Here is a 25,580-nt window from a genome sequence, read left to right on the forward strand (position 1 = left end):
ATCCTCCCCACGTCTCCTTTTTCATCTATAAGTCAAGTGTCTGGCTGGGCCTCTAGCAGAAATCTTATTGCATCTCCTCTGGGGAAACAGCAGTTTGGTGAACTCACTTTTTGGCATGGATGTGCTGCCCTGTTAAACGCCAGCAACACTAGCGTTCTCCACCCTAGCCCAGCCCTAAAAAAACAAAGGAAAAAAATGTCTCCCTGGAGAAGAAGACAGAAAGAAAAGAAAGGCAGAGAAAGAAAAAGAATGAAAGCACTCTGCCCAGACAGTCTAACAACAGGGAATAATATATGGTTTAGAAACTTGACTTGTTTGTGCTGGTGGAGAAAGACTTTTGATATGGAAACTGCAGCGCCATATCTCACATCACAATAACTTCCTTTTATAGACCCTTGAGCAGCAATAACACCATTAATAATCACACAGAAGTCGATTGTTTGGCTAAGCATTTTGCCTGAGTGCAGTATCACACCAGCGAGAATGTGACCCCATGACACTGCAACAACTCCAAGCTTGGAGGTGAAGAAAGAGCATTAGCACACATGAAACACACAAACGCACACACGTGTACAAATATACACCTGTGCACTTACACAAGTCACAGCACAACATCTTAGCTGTATCACACAAATGACCTGAAGCTTAACTACACTGCAATACAGGAGCACAATGAAGATGAGCTGACTGTTGTCACAATGTATATAACCCATCTGTTAACCATAAACAAATGAAAAACACACACACTCCATGTTCACATGGAGAACGTGGCAGATCATTTGTTCCACAGATTTCTAAAACAGCCTGTTGTGATTGTGACTTAACATAATGTTTTTAATATTAGATTTTTATCATTTGGTTTTTAGTGTTTATTTAAATGTTTAATCTTAAGTTCTTAGTTCTAGTTCCTCTTTAAATTAGAGTTAGATTTTTCCCTCTATTTTCCCAATAGAAAGTTTATTTTTGTGCCTTTGTTTCTCTCTTTAGGTATTGTTGCTTACTTCCTTATCTTACTTTGTTAGTTGTTTTTCTGTATATTCAGTTTTACTTCCTGTGATTTGGTTGATCGTTTGCATCTGTGTTTTATTTCTTCCCAACTGTGTCTAATTCCCATTATCCCTCAGAGGGGTGTACTACAAAGCAAAATGAATGTCATAGTGCGTTATATAAAGCTTAAAGTTTTCACTATTTACCTGGATAAATCACAATATTCAATTCAATTCAATTTATTTATACAGCGCCAAATCACAACAACAGTCGCCTCAAGGTGCTTTATATTGTATACACCCTACAATAATACATACAAGGAAAAACCCAACAATCATATGACCGCCTATGAGGAAGCATTTTGGCGACAGTGGGAAGGAAAAAATCCCTTTTAACAGGAAGAAACCTCCATCTGCTGTAACCGGTTGGGGAGAGAGAAGGAAGACAGGATAAAGACATGCTGTGGAAGAGAGACAGAGATTAATGTCAAAAGAATGAGCAGAATGTTTTAATTTGCTGTTTCAGAATTTGTATGTTTTAATACTTGGTTCTAATCAGAATCAGAATCAGAATCAGAATACTTTATTGATCCCTGGGGGAAATTATTTTTTGTTACAGTGCTCCATTTTAAACCAACATTAAGACAAGACAGACAATACGCTAACTAAGAATAGTACAATATATACATATATATACATACATACATACATGAGTCACTTATAAATAAATATTTGGAAAAGAAACATGTGTAGTTGTAGCAGCAAACAGTGTGTTAAGTGGATGCGTTGTACAGGGAGAATGTGCTGATGCGTCTATTTTACACCAGTGGAATTGCAGCAATTAGAACACAGTTGAATCAATCAAATTAACATCCCCCTGATCTGACAACAAACTAAAGGAATTTCCACATCTCCTTTATTAGTAGACAGTATTAGGATGTTTATAGTGTTGTATACAGTAATGTATTCAGTTTAAGGGTTCAGAACGCTAATATGCATTCTGAAGTAAACCGCGTGCCCTCACCAATAAAATAATTATAAGGAAGAAAATGTTTATTTTACCCCTCTCTGTGTGATTAATCACCAGTTTTTCTGCAGCACTAGACTCGTCTTATTTGCAGTGTTGCATTTTGCTGTTTTTTATAGACCTAATTACTATTTTATCATCATCTGATGAGCTTCTTCAGTCTCAGCTGACTGCAGGTTTTAAAATATTTTTTTTTTTATTATTAAAAAAAATCAACTTGTCAAAAAGTAGGGAGACTTGGAAAACAGCCAAAATTGATGATAATTTAATTTACAAAGCTAAAACAATGTCTGAATAAATTGTGTATGAGCACGTGAGTCATTTGTATCCCTTAATCACCAAATCATAGGAATGAATTGATGTTTATGGAGTGTTGTTGTAATTTCCGTGTATGCCTGTGTGTCATGCTATTTCACCTTTTTCTTAGTATAAAGGTGACCACAGTTTGGGGAAGAAATAGCTCGCGAGTCACATACATGCACCAGTTACCCAGCTCATGCTGCTTGTGTGGGTGGACAATAGAGCAGGGCGATATGGCCAAAAATATTTATCACGATATATATTTGAAAATTTGCGATAACGATATAACCGACGATATAATTGATGCGAGACAAAATACAACTCCACAACATTACTAGTGCAAAAAGACAACCTTCCATTTATTTTCACATAAACAAGAAGCTGGTTTTTATGTACATTAAAGCTTTATAAAAATTTAACAGTGCAAATGCAAATTCCTTGCTGAAAGTTTAACCAAAAGGCATTTCCAGTAGAAATGGGCTGACATATCCTGAGCATAACCATGTATAATATCCACTGAATTTAAAAAGAGGTGCTTTGCAACATTAAACTGCAGTGTGCAGTATGCATTTTTCGGACCATAAGGTGCACGGGATTATAAGGCACATTAAGCGAAACAAAGCAGTCAGATAAATCAAACTTTATTAAACTCATTCTTCTTGCTTCCTCCACTTCTGTACCATTGATTCATTAATGTTGAATTCTCTGGCAGCTGCTCTATTCCCATGTTGTTGCAGTATATTAATGACTAACCTCGCATTGTGGATGGATTATCTCAGTTGTTCTCCTGACTGAAGTTTGGTCCGTTTACAGCATCCTGCCATGCGATTGCATTTGTCTCTAACCATGAAGAACCTTCACGTTAACTTTTATAAGTGGAAAAGTGTTAGTGTTCGTCCTCCAGCTTCACTGTTTATGTTATGCTAACATAGCTGTGTCGCTAGCGATCACGTAGCACATCATTATATACCAGCTAGCCCAACTTCAGTAACCCTACAAACATCACTGCTGTTTAGTTTCCTGTCTTCATTTATGTTGGAAGTGATAGCAGAGCTGTACGTTTGATTTTTTTCAGAAATCTCTCAGTCAGAACATGCAATATCATGCTTAGGTAACTAGCGAAACTAGCGAGCTAACTTCCGCTAGCTTCCTGCTAACTTCTAACTCCGTTAAATGTAATAACTTTTGTTTTCATGGATGCCTGGAAGTTAAACTTTATAGTTACAACTGGTAAAGCAGCAATGCTGATCGTTTTATTAAAGATGAAAGAATTTAGACAGTTTTTAACTCTAAGTGATGCTGCAGTGTTGTTTGACCTGAAGCATACGGAGTTTAGGACCCAGATTACTCCCAGATTTAAGAGCATCTTAGTCCGACAAATATGACAATAACAACGGCCGCTTGCATGTTCTGCAAAAAAATGTGCTTTGTTGTGTATCTGACGGACAAACACCAAACCAGTTCCACATCACGGAAGTTGCACCATTTTTACAAACCAATTCTGGTTCATCTGTTTCACTCAACAATCGGCCATGTGCGTATGAAAACAAAGGCACCGCGCATGCGCGTTTTACTCCCATTCTATTGCGATATTTCATTTTCCTATCGTTGCCTAACATTATACCGGTATTTCCGTGAACGGTATAATATGGCCCAGCCCTAGTGGACAACACAAAGGCCCTGATTTCCACTCCAGCAGTTCTTGTTTGCCACTACCAAGTCGCTTACATTGTCATAGTCAGAGCTATTATAGTTTTGTATTTTTATTTATTTTTATGTTAGTTTGAATTCTTTTTTTTTTTTTTTTAATCTGTTTGGTTTCCACACAAAGTTGTGAAATGAAAGAAAAGACAAATTTGCCATCAAAGTTACTGATTGTGTGAAAAGCACAATCACTATTACCAGTAATTTTCATTATTTTCATCATTTTCAGTATTTCTATACTTATTTTTATACTTATACTTTATATATTTATACTTTCTATAGTGTTGCTTATACTTTATATTGCAAAGAACTCCCAATTTGCTTAAAGCAATTATATTAAAATTGTAAAGGGAGTTTTCATGACCCATCACGGCCTACATCAGCTCATGTCCATGGATGTGGATCCGAAATACCAGAATTCCACAGTCATAATGTGTAATTAGATAGTGGTAAAGAAGTCCTGACCTTGGTTTGGAGACTTTGAGTGGGAGGTTTGTCTGCTGCTCAGGCACTGACCTGAAACTCACATCTAAACATTTATGCCAAGTATCCATTTTTGCTCTGAGTAGGAGGACTGGACCTGAATAATGTTTCTGCCATGCTGCCAGCAGGACACTGGAATGGATAAACTGACTGGACATACGAAAGCAACTCCCTTAGGAAAGGATCTGGAAAGGGAAAACTGCAGTAGTAGCTACAGGTTTTGACAGTGACACCCCTATCGAAACTGAATTTTGTTTTATTGGCTAATAAAGGCCTGAAGCATAAGAAATATTTATGTTTGTTCATCAGTATATCATAGAAACAGATTGAGAAATGTTTATGAAAAACAAAATTTGAGCCACTGCCAAAACGTTTGGCCATGATGGCAAAAAAGATTTGAAAGAACAGTTTCACAATTCTAAAGAAGCCGTGGCTTTGTCATTAATTGAAAGAATTAATTGAATATACCCAGAAAACTGAAGTAAAATGTTCCTTTAATCTTCTCCAAAGATTTTTCTAAGTGACTTGACTTCCTGGAGAACTTCCAAACTCTCACTGTGTCATCATTACAAAAAATATTCCAAAGCACTAGAAATATCTGGTTCTTGAGAATGCTAAAGTACAGGCCTGGGTAGTGTTTTAGTATATCATTTACCCAAGACAGTGTTTTTTTGTTCTTTTTTTTGTTTTTTTTGGGGGGGGGGGGGGGGGGGGTGATGATTTGACTGAATTTTAAAAAAACATTTTGAAAAAAGAAGCTTATCCAACTCTGATGGGTATTCAATGTTTCAGTGTCTACTTCATAAAACATACACACTTCAAACCTAAAGGTAACAGAAATACAAAGACTTTGGTAACCATAATTTGGGGGACATTTAAAACCAAAAGAGATTTATTTGAAGCTGAATACATGATTATTCCAGCTTTATTTATCCAGAGACTCCTGCTCAGATTCCAATGTCACTGCAATCTACATTTACTGAAGCAGTCTTACCAAGCACACCTATAACATTTTGAAAGATTATGAAACCTTAATGCAGCACCGTAGCCAATTTGAGTTTTGTGAGAAACCAACCACAGCATACATTATGGTGGCTAGAGGAGTGGCTTCTGTCCAGTAGCAGCACTGAAAGTTTCATTGTTTGAGAGGGGAACTCAATCTGGAAGTCAGGTGATTAGCAAACCGCTAAACATTTCAAACAAGAGACACAGTAATATGGGACGAAACCTAAAAACTCTCTCTGCAGGACTGCAGGACCAAGCTCAGTGTCTGCCAGCCTCTGTGATACATATCTAAGATTTCCAGCTCCCTGTTTATACATGAACCACCCATGCTAGTGTTACCTCTGACAAAACAAAACCTTTCACACAACTCCCATTTTTGAAACTTCATTCTTTGCTTCCCCCGCATTGTTTTTTTACTTTTTCCTGCCTCAGCTGGGCCAGTAAAATGTGCGTTTTGCAGGACAGGTGCATTCACCAGAGTGCCGTTACTGGAGGAAGTGCCACCTTGCCTGAAAAAATAACCAGAGTGAGACTCAGACAGGGTTGGGCATTTCCTCCATTTCTCACACCTCACAATGAGGAGCCAGTGGAAGCCAGCATGAGCTGGTGGTCTGCAATTTTGGAAAGCAGGATGAGGTGGGCCAGCCTGTCATATCTAAATAGTGTTCTGTATTGCAAATAAGTAAGAAGTCACCTCAGTGAAGCAGAGTTTCATGAAAATATTTAGACATATTATAGAAGTGCTCTGCACATTTGCTCTTTGTCTGGGTATGAACTCAACTAATCTGATTGCAACAAAGTGAAACATTTTACAGTTGGAAAATACATTTGCCAGTGTTTTCTGTTCAATAAGCTATCTAATAAGTCCCCCATTGTTTTCAAATTACATGATATTATGTGGTCCATCTGCATTTCTGTTCTGAAAGAATGACATTTCAGTACCAATACCATGATATGCTATCATGATCAGCCCCTCTAGCCTATACTGCTAGTCGACTGTCAGCGTTTGGCTCAGACAAAAGGACCTTTTCCCAGACTTCTTTCATTCCAGTTAAAAGTCTGGCTATGCAGGACTATTTCCAACAAATAATCACAATTACTGTGATAACTGAGCCAAGGACTTAACTGCTAAACTGTCGAGTTTTAAAATAGGGTTGCAACATCTTCTGCGAACAAGCAGTTTCTTTAATGGCCATTAGGTGGTGCCTTCAAGAAAACACTAGATTAAAGACCACCCTCGTTCTGCAAGCTGCTGTCACTACTGCTAACAGCCAACTGAATACAAGGTAAGTTTAAACTTCACCTCCACCGCATGCAGCAGTTCTCTGAATGTTTATTAATTCATGTGTGGTATTTAAGATTAACCCTTAAATGGACTGGCTGATTTTATGACATGATCACTCAATTATATCTATATAGCTACAAGCATGATATCATACTGCCAGTAACCTTTTGAGAGAAAACCTAAAATTGTAATTTAGAAGCTCTTCAGGCTTATTCAATTCAATTCTTGTGAATTTATAGCAGCAGGAACTACATGGGATTATCAATCAGATCCACTATCTCTTTAGGCCACTAAAGGAATTTGGCTATTCATTTTCCATGCTCCAATAACCATTCCCATTTGTATACATGCTGTGATCAGAGTCACTGAACAATAGTCCGACAGTGTATAGAGTACACTGTAGTATGAATTCATGGGTTAATGGGCATCTTGGTCAAATACGAGCACCCCTAACTTTTGTTTGGTTCAATTGTAAATTCTGTTAGTTCTCTACTAGACTGCAGAAATAGACTCAATTTTCCCTCTGTGCTTTATTTAGTCACTTCAATCACATCATGTGTCAGGAAGAAAAAAAAGAAACTTGGCATTGTAAAAAGCCTTCAAATGCACTAGAGTGGGGGAAAAAGTTGTGAAATAGGTTTTCCATCCATGCTCCAGTTACTCAGTGGGGACTTTTTCCAAAGAGTGTTAGTAACTGAAACAGTTCTGGCCCTTAAGATTAACCATGTTGTGTGCATGTGTCATTAAGCAAAGGCCTACTGCTTTCTGCAGTTAAGACCTATTCAATCTCCAATTTCCCACTTGTTTGGTTATCCCAGTGACAAAGCGTGACACCTTACAATACAATCTGTTAAACAACTTCATTTCCTGTCACAAGTCAATGACACAATACTGCTGATGTCACGAAATGCTTTGCTGTGGTATACCAAGCCACAAAGTAGGGAAACCCCACAGAGGAATTAAGTCAAATATGAAAACAGATTCATCAGCACCAAATGAAAAACACACTGCGTGGAAAAACTCCTGAAGACAAATAATTTCTGAGGCCATACAAAAGTAAAACAGGGCTGGTTCAACTCAATATGTTTGATAGCAATCCAACTGTTGCCACGCACGCACCGTGTAGCTTGACACTGTACAGTGACACACTTAGTTGGGTGAGTGTTTCCCCTTCAGGCTAGGAATAATTTGGTTTGGCAATATACAGCAATATAGTCTAAGGAGCTTGGAAAGAAAAGCATCTGGACTTCTTTAAGTTTCCTTGAAGACGTTTCACCTCTCATCCAAGAAGCTTCTTCAGTTCTAAGAGCAATTGGTGAAGAGTCCCAGATTTAAGCCCTATGGGAGTGTCCCCTAGAGGGTCTTGGACCCCCCTATTGATTCTCTACCTACCCACGCTCTTAGAACTGAAGAAGCTTCTCGGAAGAGAGGTGAAACGTCTTCAAGGAAACTTAAAGAAGTCCAGATGCTCCTTGGACTCTGAGGACCTGGATGACTGAGAACCTTCACAGACATACAGCAATACACAATGTTTTATAAGTGAGTAAAAAACACTCAGAGAAGATGGTGGTTTAAAAAACAAAGATTCCTCACAACTTCCAGTAATACATAACCATACAGTATTCTGTATGGTTATAGTACTAGCTACATTTGTGCTGAGATGAATATCCATCTTTAAAAAAGACCTGGGAGGGAGGGATGTCTGAATCAAAATGAGAAGAGGAGAAAATGAATTCCAAATGAATTCTAGACATACGGATCCACGGATGATGCAGCCCTGTTACCGTGTATAGCACGTCGACCACGTGAGCACACTTCTGTGACGTGAATGCTTGAAGCACGGAAGAACGGGATGCTCGGCGTGAGTTTCTCATGCATGATACAACTAACTTTAGTGTGCATTACATGGGTAACTAATGGTGTGCCTCCCGCTGTGTCTGTGTCAGGGGAAAAGCAAGGGAAGAGAGGAGAAAGGGAGAGGTGGCACTGTTCTCCAACATCAACACAGATGGAAATCATTTGTGTTTCAACTAGCAGGAGGACTGGTTCACATTCTGCTCGAACAGTGCAGCCCTTAGGATACAGCCGAGGAAACGAATCCTGACTTGAAGGTGACTGCAGCAAACATTAGAACTCAAAAAAATCAACAAAAATTCCTAACACTTGAGGTTGCAGTCTAAGAATTTTCTTCTTCTCTCTGGTTTACAGTATTTGTTTTGTGGTGTGGGGATCTTAGACACAAACCTTTACCTTGGGCTTGCGGGACATTTAAGAGCAGCTTTAACTGTTTTTTGTAACATAAATGTCGAATGAACTGTCAAAGCAACTGGGGAAATTGTTTTGGACCCAAAAAAGTTCTTCACCGCTGTGTGCTCGAAATGTTGGTAAAAGTAGTTGTGAGTAGTAAAACAAAAAAAGCTTGAGACCAAAGTTAAAATTCAGATTCATCAAAACTGAATGTTTGTTCCATTGCTATTAAAATTAAAAGAAAAAACACAAATCAATGGTGCACTGCCACAACAGATGACTTTAAATATCTCACCTCCTTTTTTCATCACGTGACAACACGAAGCATGAACAATGCAGAAACATTTTAGGCAGATGTTTACTATTTTTCATGTTGGGTGGAGCTCCATTCTCCATCTGGAAGTCCATTTGTTTTCTTTAAAGGAGTTTAATGGAAACACGCACAATTTACATTTTATTTTCCAGTATTCTTCTTTAAACTGCTCAAATTTTGGATGAAAACCATTCATGTGGCTGAAGCGGCAAGCTTTTTGATGACAGCAATGTACTTCATGCCAAAGATAAAAGAGAAATATTAATGTAACATAAATCCTGAATATGAAAAGTGACAGGATGACAAGAAGAGGACTTCAGTGGGATTTCGTCATACTTATTAGTCATTATGATCCAATCAGAGCCAGACCTTGTTTTTACTGTTTCTGTGCATTTACGTGTCGCATGTAGCACATTGTAAAATGGTGCTGTGATCCTCTTCCATGGAGGAACGTAGAGATTTATAAGGTGAGTGTTGTGGAAAGGATCAATCTGACATAAAAGGGTTCAGCTGCTCTGTCAGCAAACCCACTACTTGTACGGATTAAAGGCTTGGCATAATTTCTAATTGCTTCGTTGTTTTGTCTGTCTTTGATTAGCAGGCATCACCAACATGTCCAGTGTACACAGATAAATATATTTAAGGTGACAAAATATTGTGCTGTTGCATCAAACAATTATTGAACTTTAGTTATATTTATACTGAGAAAAAACATGATCAGTAGTGTTATTGTTCTGTAGGTTTACAGATATTCTAGTTTCTGGGTTATCTGGCACTCAACTCTCGGAAATGAAGTTATTCCAGATGACAGCCTATTCCATCATCTCAGACTTGTAACCCTATCACACTGTCACGAATCAGTGCTGTTAACATTGTGGTTTTGGAGTTTTGGTGAAAAACTTTAAAGTGGACACTACCCCCTTTTTGTTGTGCTTTTATATAAATATATAAAGACCAACTTTATATGCATATACAATTAGGGAAAGACAATATAGTGACTCAAAGTAGACCAGTTTCAGCTTGATAAACTAAAACAGGATCCAGTGGAAGTCTGTTTGGTTAGTGGATATCCTGCTGTGTGTGTGTGTGTGTGTGTGTGTGTGTGTGTGTGTGTGTGTGTGTGTGTGTGTGTGTGTAAGAGTCAATCACAAGTTTGCCCTTGGGAAAGAATTGGAGTAGTTTACACACATCATGTCTTTGTTTCTTTGTTTTCCTCTGCTCATGCAAAGGCTAACGGGTGTCACACATGTGACTGTCATGCTCTGCTAAGAGCTACACTGTGTTAACATGCCCCACTAAGTTTGTAAAAACACTAAGAATGTCTTTTCAAGATCGTATATACTCTTGAACAAAGGCCTTAAGATGTGAAAAAAAAAAATGCCACAAACACCTGGAAATAAAATTATTTTAACAAGCGAATAAGTTCTGAAATGGACTAAATGTGATGACACACTCCAGAACAATTCAGCAGTAAATAAACTTATCGTGGAAGTCTGTGCAAAGCCATTTGTCTTCTTTTGCACTTCATATACTAGCAGAATATTCTGGAAGAGTCTTCAATCTGCATATTGTTTGGGTTTGAGTAATAAATTCCAATACCACTGTCCTCTGATTAAGTATTGTACATCAAGTGAGCTACTCTAAACTAAGTATTCCTTATGTAACTGTTAGTAATCAAAATGTGGAAGCTAAGGACTGATTCAGCTTCTAAAGGCACAAGCTCTTTGTGTACGTGAGTGTCGGTTTGGCTTTGAGGCTCGACGGGTCACAAAGTGACTGTCTTCCTTGTCTATTATTTCACCAGATTGCTCTAGTCCATGTTCCACTTCTTCACCAAGACCAACTAAAGACTGATGCCGTATAACACAAATAACTGCAACTTCTCATGACTAACAAGGTTGTTTTTCATCAACATGAAATCTTTGTTTCTTTAACTCTCTACCCTGTTTACTCTTTTCTTTCTAGCCGCCTCCTCTCTCTTTTCCTCTTAACCATTTGTCCGTTGTTTCATTTGCAGGCGGTGGAAATTTTGCAAGAAATGAAGAGTGGAGAAAGGGAGCACAACACTTTTTTCCTCAGTCTGGACAGCTTCTCCAGAGGTCAGTGTGGAAATGTGATAGATGGTAATTTCAGAGCAGAGACGGCAACAGGGAGACAGAGAGCTGGCACAAAATAAAAGACAGTAGCTGGGTTTCCATCCAAGTATATTTATGAGAATTATACTTTACTGCTGCGACTCTGCAAACCCTGCACATATATTACTCAGAGAGGTTTTGTTCTAATGTGAATGGCTCTTTTTAACCACTTAATATATTTTAGCTGCTTTCTTTTCTGCTGATGAAAATCCCTGCTGTTGAATGTTTGTCACAGCTTATGCTGTCGTTAGTATTATGATTACTTTGTACACATATAAAGCCAGTGTCCAGAGCATGATATTGTTGGATAAAGTGTATAAAGTATGGTTGGATGATTTTGGACGAATATATCAACTAAGAGAGATTTATTCATCTATTTATCTGCCCATGAGTAAGTTTGCTAATAATGCTGGTTGAGGCTAAGAGAAGGAGTCAACTGAAGAAATAATAGCACTGTTTAACGGCATCCTCTTCCAGTTGCAAGCAAATGCACCCTCCTGAGAGTGCGCCCAAACGTGGCGATTTATTCACTCAAACTCATAACGGAAAGAAAGGCAGTAGTCTATGTTCAGAAAAAAACATAAACATTTTATTTAAATTAAAACAACACACAATGGTGGGGAGGGAAACAAGGAGAAGCTGGCGTCTTTTTTCCGCTATAACCGTGTTTACAGGCTGTTCCAGTGTTTATCCGTCTCACACGCTCGACCAAACAACAAATACAAAATTCAACAAAAAGTAAGTTAAAAATCAAAATGCTCAACCCAGTCCTGAGTGGGTCTCCTTCAGCCAGTGATGAAGACCTGCTAAAAACTTCACTCTTTCCATAAAAGACAGAAAGAGTTGTGTAATTGTGTGCCTATGTGCTTTGTTTAAATAAAGGTACGGTAAGCACCGAACAGGCCCGAGAGTCTGGGGTGTCGTGCAAGGCTCTGCTATGTATTTTCTTATGTTACTGGTTCTGATTGGGGCAGCAGAGAAGAGAGACAACAAGCAGAGACACAGAAACATCAGAAACTCCTCCTCCTCACTCGCCTAGTTTTCTGGGAAACCCTCGGCTGTGATTTCCAGACACACACTGGGGTCACCAGAGGAGGCTGAGGCTGACGACTGGTTCTAATTACAAACTGCACTGTAAGGCCTTGTGCCTTGGAATGTGTGCGTGTCCTGCGTGTGTGTGTGAGTAAGATGTAGAACAAGGTGTTGTGGCTTATTGCTATGAAATAAAGGCTTTGCAAGCCATCACAGCCACCTGCTTTTTATCACAGGCATCTGTTCCCACAATAATGGCAGACACACACTGTTATTCTTCACACTGGGTCTTTTTACATGCACATCTCACTTTCACAATAATGACACACACATCACTGTTTTAACAGAGATGTTACGGTCCTCATTGACTGTCATGGCGATGTGAGGCGCAGTACGAGAGAGGAAAACATACTGAAGCCATGACAGGCCTTCCAACTGCTTTACAAGTGACTGTAAAACACATCTCATATGGTTTCTATGTCCTGCTGCATTGGTAGCGCTGGCATTTGCGTGATTAACACCATTCAGGTGCAGGGTGTCACAAAAACTTGTGCACAGAACTTCAGTGTATTGCTAACAAGTTCACCATCTGATAATAATGAAGGTAAGGGTCAGCGTTATTGGTCATTTCTCTGCAGTTTCTACTAGCACCAGTTGTGTGTTACTGGTAAGCAGTCCTGCATGAATGTTAAATATTCCTGTAGTGTTAACATGATGAAGTTATTTCTGTTACATAACACAGTTGTTACTATCAGAAGTTTGCCTTCTTCACAACAAAACCCAAAAATATCCAAAGGGGATTTGAAATTGGACCTAAATTCAATGAAATGTTGTAAATGAATGCAAACTGGGAGGTAATGTTCAGCTTTGAACAGATGATGTGACAAAATTAGCTAGTTTGGGGAAAGTAGTGCAACTGCAAATAGCAGCACTATAAAGTAAAGCCTCTAACACTGACCTAACATTAAGAATAGTGCATTGTTTTATAGACAGTTGTCAAATCATTTTATATTCGATATTTATTGGCTATGTTTTATTTATAAGGCCTAATGTATTATTTAAAATAGTAATTTCTAGTTTCGTCCTGGATGTCAATATTGTCGCTTTTAATTTAACGCTGGGATCAAATTGGGTCGTATACAGAAACGTTAGGAAGAAAATGAGCTGTCTTTCCTTTATTTATCACTTACTTATAAATAAATTACATGTGACTTGCACTTCATTGCTCAAAATGTAGTTACTCAGCAGTGTCCTGAAAATAAAGTATTCTTTTGTCCTTCACCATTGATTTGCTTGGTTTTGCATTAAAGCAGCTGGGCTGAGAGGATGACCCATAGCAGCGGAAGCAGAATGACGCAGGGCTATCTGGTATTTGTAGAAACAACTCTCTTTAGTCAGACAACCAGAACGCATACTGGAACTCGGTATAACTCTTACTGTGAGCACTGCTTGCAATAAGTTCCAGCATGGCCAAATTACAGAGAACTAAAATTAATAAATCTAAATAAACTTCAGTCTTACCATCCAGGGGTGAGGGATCTCTGGAAGTGGCATCTGAGGTGGAGCAGGCAGTCCGCTGTGTATCTCTGACTTGAATGAAGGCTCTAGAAGAAATCAAGTGGCTATTATGAATATAAACAAGAAGATGCTTTACAGTGCCACTAGTGTCAAATCTAAGTAGTGACAAAAAATAAAATGTCGTAATTTCCCTTCTTAAAATTATAGAACCAAATAGACTGTGCTTCTGTGTTTCTCTGATTTTAATGCGCTTCACTTCTGCTCCTCATTACAAGGTCCCTTTGTGGATATTTTTAATGTTAAAATGCAAAATCTCCAATAAATATTTCTACACGTGACATTTTGTTGTTGATAGAAAACTGAAACGTCATTATGAATTTGTGTGAATAATCTCATGTTTTGAGGCTTCCAGTATAGCACTAAAACAATCTTCGCGTTTAAGGATGCAAACAAGAAACAAAAATACAATAAAATTTCTGTGTATATCTTCTTTTCATGTTCGATTCATCCAGATTTTAATATAAACATGTTTTTGCATTTGAATTTTATTTCAATAATGGCAGCCACACACATCTTAAAGAAAAAAGTCTGTGTTAAAGAAAAGCTCAGAAAACATCAAACTGATGAAATTAACTCTTTTAATCTGTCATAAACAACTTTTGGCTATATTAGCTTACAAGTAAAGGGTTTTATAAGTAAATGTAAACCAATATAACTCTATGATGACAGCAACCATACAATTCAATCCCACACTGACCTAGGACCAGCTTATTGTGGTCTACATTCTTTGTGTATGTACCAGACTGCTCATGGAACTCCTGCAGTCAGCCATAGTAAGGTCAGGTGTTGTATCTAATATCTGACCACCTAATGGACTTACTCCAGCTCTGAGTCCCTTAAAGTGTTTCAGAAGGTGCAGTATAAGTTTAATCCTCACCTTTGTCGGACAGTACTCTGTGCAGAATATTGGAGAGGTGTATCTTCTTCTCTCGGACCCCAGCACTCAGATATTCTCTGTCCAGCAGGTCCAGAAACAGACGAAGCTCACACACCAGCTCCTCCATTGCTGGAGAACAAATACACAAATATCAAAGAGTCAGGTTATGGAACTCTAGTCTAATTGGAATGAGACCTACGCTACTTTATCTTTGTGTGATCGCACCAATACTGAAAACAACTAATTTGTGGAACGTTACTCTTACAGCTTGCTTTTCTGTTTTTCACTGTCTGCAATTAAGAGCTGGGTGAGAAATCAAAGACTAGTTAGTTGTTTACCTTTGTTTAACTGAGCAGATGTACACCATCAGCCAACAGAAACACTAATGCACTGTGTTTGCAGATGAAGAGCAGTATAGACTATATCACTACAACACCGCACAACTGTACCATAGTTTTCATTCACGAGTCATATTTGGTAAGCGTTTACCCAAAATGATGATGACATTCTAATGCTTACATTGTAAGAGATTATTATTTTCTTTGAACTATTTTGACCTGTGGATTAATACCAATTTAATACTGTATTGAGTGAAACAGAGTGTTTCAGAATGTGAAAAGTGAGTGCTGGGCTTCCCAAACAACCTTTTGGTGGCACACAAACAGGCCCCAGCATTAGCTGCTCATTAATCAGTCCCAATGTAGCGCATGTTTCAGTTAAAACACACTGACAAGTATTTTTTGGCCCTGTGCAACAAACCAACATTAAACAGATACTGGAAAAGCACAAAATACTGTTATGTAACATAAGTGGGCAGCCAGGTGGCCCTGTGGAAAACAGAATTTTCAAGTAAATCAATCACAAGCGCTGACAGTCCTTCAAGTGCACAGAGCCAGCAAGCTGATAGGTGCTGGGCAGGGACAGATCTGGCAATGTACCTGATGGAATTATAGCCGCAGGTGAAAAATACACCAGCAGCTTCCCACACAGAGCAAAACAAAAGCAGGGAAACCGAATACAGAACATAGCTCGCAGATAGGTATGGGAGCAAGGTATCAGTGAGTCTATCTCCACACACTTGATCTGAGAGCATTTGATTGGGCTCAGAAGCGTGACTCTGAGATGCCACGCTTTGCACAGACACTCAGATAAGAAGCACTGTCTCAAGATGAGGGTCCCAGCTCAGTGAAGCTTTTTGTTAACACCTGATTGTATCAAAAGGCACTGCATCATCCTGGACAGCAGCTGCAGACTGAAAATGTTAAGTGGAGTTAATGAGGACTTTCTGTGGTTACTGCCCTTTGTGACAACGTCGAGTCACTGAATGTCTGAGCGTGATTCAGAAACAATCTGAGAGCAGCTGCTGAGCAGACTAACCTGGCAAATTTACTGGATCTGACTTTTTGTGCATCTACAAACTAGTTTGTTTTTGTTTTTTTAGGTTTTAAACTCTCCCCGTCAGAGAATAGATTACTGTTTTTGTTTTCTGGGGCTGCAGAAGGAAATTTCTTAGTGAGATCTTAGGCTACGTCCACACCGCCGTTTACGTGTGGACGAAAGGTGCAAACGCATAGAAAAATCTGCGTTTTCAAAAATACCCGGGCACGTGTGGACGTAGCCTTAGTGACGACACTGAACCTGACTTTAATCCACTTCTCCAGGCCCAAAACGAGAAAAGAGGCACGAGGAACTGAAGATGAAGTAATTAAACTACAAGCCAAACAACTGTGTATGAATTTAAAAGTCTGGAATTTTCAAAAACATTCACATTTTGTTCAAAACTATTCAAAACTAAATGACCAATAACGCTGACCCTTACCTTCATTTGATTATAGTGACTTTGAAAAGTTAAACTTGTGTTACATGACACACAAAAAAATGTACACTAATCTTTATGGGAGACATTAGCATCAAACATACAGACAGGACTTGCTTCCAAGCAAGCTGTGATATGTTTGTGTTTCCATATAATCACATGAAATCAGCTTAACCGATATCTGAGCAACAGGCACAGGAGATAAGCTGGCCTAATGGCTAACCCATGTGCCAAATGTCACAGCAGTTTAGCATGTCACATGCCATTAAGACTATTTCAGGCTATTTTATAACAGACATAAGTCATGAAGTAGCAGACCTCATATATCTCATTCAAAACAGGTCTTTTTTTTAATAACTTTTTATTTATTAATTTACAGTACGAGAATACAAAACTTCAGGTCAGCATGGAAGACATACACAGTCTCAACATTAGTATCTACTTACATCATGGTAATATTTAATTGTTCAGTACAAAGGGAGTACACAATCCATTTTTCCCAGAGCTTCTTGAATTTCTCAAGCTCAAGTCTAAGGACAAAGGTAAGTCTTTCCATTCCAAAAATTTCTTCCACTATCCCATGCCACTGGGCCCGAGTTGGAGGGTCTATTCAAAACAGGTCTGAATACCACATGTAATCACAATTCCCACAAGCATTTAACTAAACAAAAACAGATGATGGTGCAGGTAGCTGGCAAAAAGCATTAATGCTCTTCATATTAATATCTCAGCGTTATGACAATAAAATCAATAGATGTTTGTATCCAGTGCAGCCACGGTTCATCTTTATTGCTGCTTGACTGTTAGAGAGCAGCTCTGACACTGAATACACAGACACTTTCCCACATTCCTCACATAATCTGATTATACTACAGGAGAGTCCGGTGAGGAAAAGGGGGCTGGAGTGAAAGATAAACAGAAAAAGTGAGGGTGATGGGGAGACTAACATGGAGTAACATGTTTCCTCCGTTTGTGCATGTAATACCACTAAAACTGCAATTAACGATGACAATAACAACAGAAAATATTTAACTCCTGAGCCACCAATGGAAAAACATATTTCAATGCAGTTTTATTTATATATCACCAAATCACAATCTCAAAGCCTCAAGTCACTTTCCATTGTAAGGTAAAGACCCTATGATAATACAGAGAAAACCCAACAATCAACCCCAAATATCTGTAAGTCGGAGTGCTTTAAATCCTTTTACAGCAGAAAGATTACTTGCACTTCACCTACACTATCACTCTGTACTTGCAGATAAACAAGTAGTAACATCCCTCACTGCGAAGGTACACGCTCCCTGGATCACTTTCAGCACTACCTGATTTTGTACTAAACTCTGAACAGCCAAGCAGCTATTTACTGCTCCATTTACTGCTTCGTAGAGCTTTGTGCAACGTGTGCAATACTTTACCTCCACAGGGGTGGCCAAAAAACACAACCTGTGCGCATTAACAACCGAAAGTGAGCTCCCCAGTTCACCAAAGATGGCAGAGAACATGAAGAGGTGGAGGCAAGGACCACCCTCAAAGAAGGCCTAAGGGCACGCAGGAAAATAAAATAATAAAAAAAAAAAACATGTTGTGCAAACAAACTGCCCACGTCCTTTCTTCCCCATCTCACCCTGTTCATTCAGCCTCATTTTTCCATTTCCATAATGCCCTTCATTGTACTCAACATAAAAGGCAGTGCATGTGTTTGTGTCATGTATTCTAGCTTTTTGATTCTAATGCCATAAATATTTTAGTCAGTTTTCTGATATCTGCATACATTAATCATATGTACCCCAAACCACATCTGCTGTGTTAGCATTCGGTCTGCATGACAAAAAATACGTGCTCTTTCCAAAACATCAATCCCCACACACACACACACACACACACACACACACACACACACACACACACACACACACACACACACACACACACACACTAAAAACACCTAGACAACTCACAGGGATGTTTTCACTGCCAGGTATTCAGATCAAAGGGGATTTTCCTAAGTGAGGACTGTGTTTGAACGAGACAACGGGGTCACGTTTGGATTTCATGTAAAACTTGAGAGCCTGCGGCTTTGTTATTGTGCAAAAATGCTTAGCAAGGTTAGAGGGAGGAGGGCTTTCTGCCCTCTTCCTGGAATACAGCTGTTATGATTGACGGAACACTGACAGTTGCTATCCAGTGACTCAAAGCAATGCTGGTTTTCTCAAACATCATCAGTCGGCACGAAGAAGAGTTGGTTTTGCTGTACAGGACCATGCAACAAGCCGTCATTGTCTAATTTGTTTAGGAAATTAGCATATTACAAATAATACATCAACACCATGCTGTTTCGGAATTGAACTCTTCTTATTGGTTAAAGAGGATTAGTCCACACTAGCTTAGATGAGATAAAATGTATAAAATGGAGGTCTGTTTCTTGTTACCAGCAGCGCCTTTAACACTTCGAAGACGTGTTTAGTTTGATTATCTGACAGGACTTCAGGTCAGGATTTGCCTCAACATACACACACTGCTGAAATGCAATGCAACTATTAGAACTGGAATTATTCCAGTTTGGATTTGGGAAACAGACACTATCTCTACTTTTAAGATTAGGTTTAAAACTTTCCTTTTTGCTATAGTTAGGGCTGGATCAGGTGACCCTTAATCCTCCCTTAGTAATGCTGCAATAGGCCTAGGCTGCTGGGGGATTCACATGATGCATTGAGTATTCCTTCTTCAGTCAATTTACGTCACTCACTATGTGTTAATAGACCTCTCTGCACTGAATCATATTTGTTATTAATCTCTGGCTGTCTTCCACAGCATGTCTTTTATCCTGTTTTCTTTCTCTCACCCCAACCGGTCGCAGCAGATGGCCCCGCCCCTTCCTAAAGCCTGGTTCTGCCGGACGGCACTTCCTGTTAAAAGGGCGTTTTTCCTTCCCACTGTCGCCAAAGTGCTTGCTCATAGAGGTCATATGATTGTTGGGTTTTTCTCTGTATGTATTATTGTAGGGTCGACCTTACAATGTAAAATGCCTTGAGGTGACTGTTGTTGTGATTTGGCGCTGTATAAATAAAACTGAATTGAACTGAATTGTTTTTTTTCCTTTAAGAAAATGGTCCAAGTCACTCTAATACCAAACCATTGTCATAATCATAAAGCCATGCCATTTTTGTAAATCAACATGGGCTCAGTTTACTTGGATAAATGGGCCATACAAACTTGGTAAAGGTCTTTAAGTCTTGGATGGGAGTATAAATGCACTGTGCCAAAAGTGAACAAGGAGTAGGGTTTATATTTCTAACAAAAAACCATAAAATGCTTTGAATGGCAAAACAATACAAAATATACCAAGAACATAGAAAATGATGATTCTAATTAGCTTTACTTGTAATAAAAGCAATAATGTCAGGAACAAACACATACATTGATTTCTAGTATATTTCCTTTGTTTGTTCTTCAAACTTCAAGGCTTGACGCAATAATGTTTTCAGACTATTTTTTCATGGACCTGACAGTTCAGATTCTTATCCAAAGTTGAATCAGCTGAATATGTTGTCTGCCATACCAGGTCAGCTCAACCAGAACTGCTATTTTGTGGCACGTAACAGATTTTAAAGGAGTCCTTGTGCACCTAAAAGATGCATGAGAAGCCAGAGACTTACAGTTCCAAACACCCACTTTCTGCGGTTTTGGGAAGCTTAACTGCACTGTGGGTTCAGTGTTACAGTAAGAAGGTGGTTATTGTTAATTGAGGTTGGTTTTATGGTCTGGCATCGTCATGGTTACTGCTTCCAACATGCCACCAAAACACAGGGTGATGCTGGAAGGTATTTATTTGTCACATGATTACATAAAAACCATCACACAGACAAGCTGAAAAATTCTTAATACTTTGGGGGGAAAAGGAAGAGTATCATCTGCCTTTCCACTCTGATAACTCCTTCGTAACTCCAACTTGTAAAGGTAACTGCTTACCATCTGAATTTTCACTGCCCTTCTCAGCTTCACTTTATAATTTATCAGATAAAAATAACTCTTAAATGTCCTCCGCTACATACAGATATTTTAGTCCTATACTGGTAGCCTTGTGTACTGTTTTTTTCCCTTCCCACTGCTGGTGGAAAGCTGTGAAAGTTGTGTGCTATTACCAGTCATAAATGTTTCATAAAGACTTTTAAAGCCTCAACTTGGATGAGCACCAGGCGAGAGGGAGAGTTCTGAACAGATCAGAGGATGGGTGATGCTGCATTAACTTATGATGAAAGACAAGCTGCCTTGCTCCCGCCCCATTTCTCAGGTCTGTAATTATGAGGTTTGTGTGTTTTCTATCTTCCATCAGGCATGCCAAGCAAACATCACAGAGGGGGGCTGATTGCTATCGAACTGTACAGGTGGTTTACTGTAGAAGCAGATGTTTCCCAGACCGCAAACACACATCTGCAAAACCCTGATGTGAAAAGGAGAAAAAAAAAGAAAAGAAAGGTGATGGGATAGGGAAGTGCTGATGGAGGTGTAGAGAAGATAAGAGAGGTGGAAATATGGTGGGAGAAGTCCCAAAGCAAGCTCTAAAACCAAACAATATTTGGGGATAGTAATGATGCGCCCTTTGGTATGTCTTTTAAAAAGATAATTAGAGGGAGCTCAGCTAAAAACCATTGGACAAAAAGAAAGATGGGGTGAAGGGTTGTGGAGGGGGAGACACTCCTGCTTGTAGTTTTGATCTTCTGGTGGGAATGGAGGACATGAGGTTTTCTTGATTGGACTGGGAATTGTAGCTGCATGGGTGTGAGAAATGAGTGTCACATTATACATGGTTTTTGACTGGTGAGGATATAGAGGCTGTAGGTCTACTAAGCATCATCATTTGTTTCATCCACAAAATGGCTCAATTCAGATATAGGTAGTGGACTGGAGTTTTCACAGGCACACGTCTCTGATTTACTATCTGAGAACTCATGAACATTCAACACAAAGTAATTTCACAGGAAAATTCCGATTTTCCACAGGTTGTGATAGCTCAGGAAGCAGCACATGTCATCTAATAAATGAATTCAATTCAATTCAATTTTATTTATATAGCGCCAAATCACAACAACAGTCGCCTCAAAGTGCTTTATATTGCAAGGTAGACCCTGCAATAATACATACAGAGAAAACCCCAAAAATCATATGACCACCTATGAGCAAGCACTTTGGCGACAGTGGGAAGGAAAAACTCCCTTTTACCAGGAAGAACCCTACGGCAGAACCAGGCTTTAGGGAGGGGCGGGGCCATCTTGTGTGAATGAGGCAAGTTTTATAAATTACCCAAATAGACTAGCAAAAAGCAATATACTGTAACAAGCAGTCTGTTTGCCATGCACCATACCTTTTGTTATTAGCACCAGGTTGGTCACAGCAAGTTGAAAAACCGATCCCACTGAGTCTCAAACTGTAGTACACACCTTCTACATTTGGTAAAGAGAAATCTAGAAGATTGGAGGTCCTAGAATATGGACTTTATAGCTGCATTTGGGCATCCCTGGTATTAATTTTCCACAATGCTGCCTATTTCATCCCAGGACACCTTGGATGAGATCTTTTATTTAACTCAAAAACTTCCATTTAATAGTTAAACACAGTCGTTGTGTCTGAAGTTTTCCTTGTGTATGGTATATGAATTCACCTTAACTTCACTTTCATGGGCTAAAGTTGGCAGCTGTGTTCCTTGTTCTGCTCTGTAAGCCTTGGTGAGCTCGGAGTAACATCACATAAACCATTTCTCTACTTCCTACAGGTTCTGGTCAGGTTCTCACAGGTCAGCGAGCCAGGCAATAGATAAAACTGGCATTTGGTTAGAAGCGGCTGAACACTGTGATCAGCTATTTGTCTGATCACAAACAGCGTTGTTCTGTCAGACATAAAATACTAACCTCAGTCTCCAAATAAAGTCTATGTGTGGAAAACACTGAAAATACAAAATTCATCATGCATGATTGCCCCTTTTTTCAATCTGAAATAGCTAAAGCCTGTCTAACTTTGATTTAAATCAAATTAGATTCCTGTAGGTGTACCCATTGTCCTGACTGTGATAGAAGCCTTTGGTCTTTTCATCAGTTACTTATTAAACACCACCTACAGAAACAGGACACAGAGGCACTCTTATCTGTGCGAGTGTAAACAGCAGCTACACAGTCACAACCAAACGCTCAAACTGACAAAATTACAGCTCCCTGTACCCTTATCCTCCTATTAGGACACCCCACCAAGGCAGCTTTAGTCTTGTACTGTAATCCTAAAAGCTTTGTTAAAGGCAGACAGGCTAACAAGTGAATGCACTCATCCTATTACAATAAGCTTGTTGAAGGCTAGTGAGACTCATGAGAAGTGATTTCCTCCTAATGCATCCAAATTTTCAAGGCGACCATATATGCTTGCAATAAGCAGAACTATTTTAACTTCTTTAAAGTACGAGTCCAAAGGCAAATGCTTGTTTGATGATGTTAAATCAGTAGGCTACCAACAGGCTGCCAGCTGGATGTATGCCATATCATTCTGTGCTATTTGGCATACACTGGGGTCCTTTGAATTGTGCTTGAGTTTGGCACTCGCTCCCCATTCTTTTTCCCTGTGTTTTTCCAGATGCATATTGACACAGGGGTAAGGCTGGGAGGGCTATGATTAGTCGGCCCAAAATTAAAGTCTCTCTTCCCACATGCCAGCTTACTGACAGGCCAACTCTGCAGGGAAGGATGGAGAAATGGCAAAGTCATTTCTCCTCATCTCTCCTCTCCACTGCTGGGATCCATCACCAAAAAAAGGAAGGGGCTCACGCGTCTGACAGATGAAAGCTTTTAAACTTCAATCACTATTGGGGTGAATGAGGCAGGGAAGGAGAACCAAATGAGCGAAGCAGGCCAGTACGGTGACACCATGCACCCACCGTTCCCACATCACACACACTCCAATTAATTGCTTGTCGACTCAGAGTTTCTGTGAGGAAAGCTGCAATAATAAGTGGCAATAAACACTTTAACACTTGTATTTGCCCCCAAAGCACAGCACCCCATAAATGGGAGAGCTATTGAGCATGGACTTGCTAAAAGAGACAGTTGACGTTGACTTTGGTTTTCTATTATTGCCTCAAATCCACCACCAGCTCAAAACAACATAGAAAGGAAAGCAAGCCAGGTCCCTTAGATCAGAGATGTTTTAGAAGCAAGCAGTTGCTCAAATTTGACTGCTAACCCAAGTAACATTTGGTAACGATCCCAACTCTGACCTAGATAGTTAAAGTATGCAATTTTGCTTTCCATTAAACAGTTCTCCCAAAAAATTTCCCTAATTGATATTTTAAAAAGTATCCACTTTTTTTCCCAGATTACAGGTTAAGATAGGGTTAGGGTTAACGTCTTTGGCTGTGACCTGTGTCCGATCCAGTGGGTTAGGGTTGGCAGATAGCATAGACAAAGGGAAGCTAGTAAAACAACATCAACAGCATCAAAAACAACAGCTATGCATTGATTATCACTAAACTGCTGTATAGTGAGACAGTCATTACTGTTTGCAAAATGTCACTGCAGTTTTGTATGTTTTATGTTTAGTATCAATCAACACTGTTCCACTGTTTCAAACTGCCACAACTGCAGCAAGGAAAAAAAAAAGAAGATTTATCTAGAAAAAATATGCCTGAGCTAAATTTGGTTGATCTCCATTCAAGATCATCTTCTTGTGCATTTCTGTACTATTTTTCTGAGCTTCTACCATTTGTAGGTCACTTTGTAGAAGTCCCCGTATGCCCCTTTGTTCTTGCACTAGATCTCCACCAGTGTGTCAGGACAGTCTTAGAACTTGGGTTTCATTTTCGGGAAGTAGAAAAATCGCAGGAAGGCAATTCTGACAAACAGGGCAGGTGGTGAGTGATGACTGCGTTGGACAAAAAATCTTTTCAATGGCACTCTGGTATGCGTCACAATAGGTCATTTCTGCTGAGTGTTTTACAGTAGATCTCCACGCTTGACAGCTTCACCCTGGAGCAGGAATTCATGGTGGGACATGACCCCAGTAAAAAATAATTATAGAAGCCACACTTAAAATTTTTGGGGCATGCCAGAGAAGATCATCAAACTAATGTATAAGAAAAACCATAGAACTATCAATTGCAGTTTTAAGGTATTTGACTAAAATGTTGTATACATTCAAAGCTACGTTGATACAGAAGATTAATTTTGAGAGTCTGTGACAATGACAAGTTTGCTCTTTATCGGGCGTGCCATTTTGACCTGAAAAACAAATGCCATAGTTATCATCACTGTCCTGCATATTGTTTAAAGCAGCCTGTACAAATCCAGAGACAAAGTATTTTTAGCATGGAGATTGGTGAAGGTAAAACCTCATGGCTGGCCTCTTTAGTAATAGACAGTGTTCCCAACACTGTTTAAACTGAGAAGTTCCAATCAGTGAACACCATCATAAACCAATACAACATAAAACAACATAAACCAATAAAAACAAAAAAAGCATAAATTAATACTACTCCACCCCAAAAAATTCTTTGAATTCCTCTGAATGCATGAGGACAATGTTTACTCTAAACCAACCTGTTGGGTTTATTTCCAGAATACCGAACAAAGCTCCACTACAGGAGCCCTAATTAGTTTTTCTTAGTATTATTAAGAGTAAATCAAGATTCCTTATTTATATTTCAGCAAGGACTGCAGTATGTGTTGTTACTGTATCATAGAAAATCCTGAGCTGGGAAACTAGAAGACCTAGCTGAGTTGTGATATCTATTTTATACCTGCATACTGGCTCTT

The 25,580-nt window shown here is 39.1% G+C and overlaps 1 protein-coding gene across 4 annotated transcripts in view; it reads right to left on the reverse strand.

Annotated features, from left to right (window-relative positions):
* The window catches only part of afap1 (actin filament associated protein 1), a 92,774-nt gene that overhangs the window by 25,964 nt on the left and 41,230 nt on the right, over positions 1-25,580 (reverse strand). For all 4 annotated transcript variants that reach the window (XM_026157932.1, XM_026157922.1, XM_026157941.1 and 1 more), the window contains exons 2-3: positions 14,973-15,101; positions 14,039-14,121 (exon numbers count right to left, since the gene is read on the reverse strand). In XM_026157932.1, the coding sequence (XP_026013717.1) occupies positions 14,039-14,121; positions 14,973-15,101 (212 nt within the window). The remainder of the gene's footprint in view (positions 1-14,038; positions 14,122-14,972; positions 15,102-25,580) is intronic.

The sequence above is a fragment of the Astatotilapia calliptera genome, chromosome 3 (assembly GCF_900246225.1).
Source record: "Astatotilapia calliptera chromosome 3, fAstCal1.2, whole genome shotgun sequence".
NCBI lineage: Eukaryota > Metazoa > Chordata > Actinopteri > Cichliformes > Cichlidae > Astatotilapia > Astatotilapia calliptera.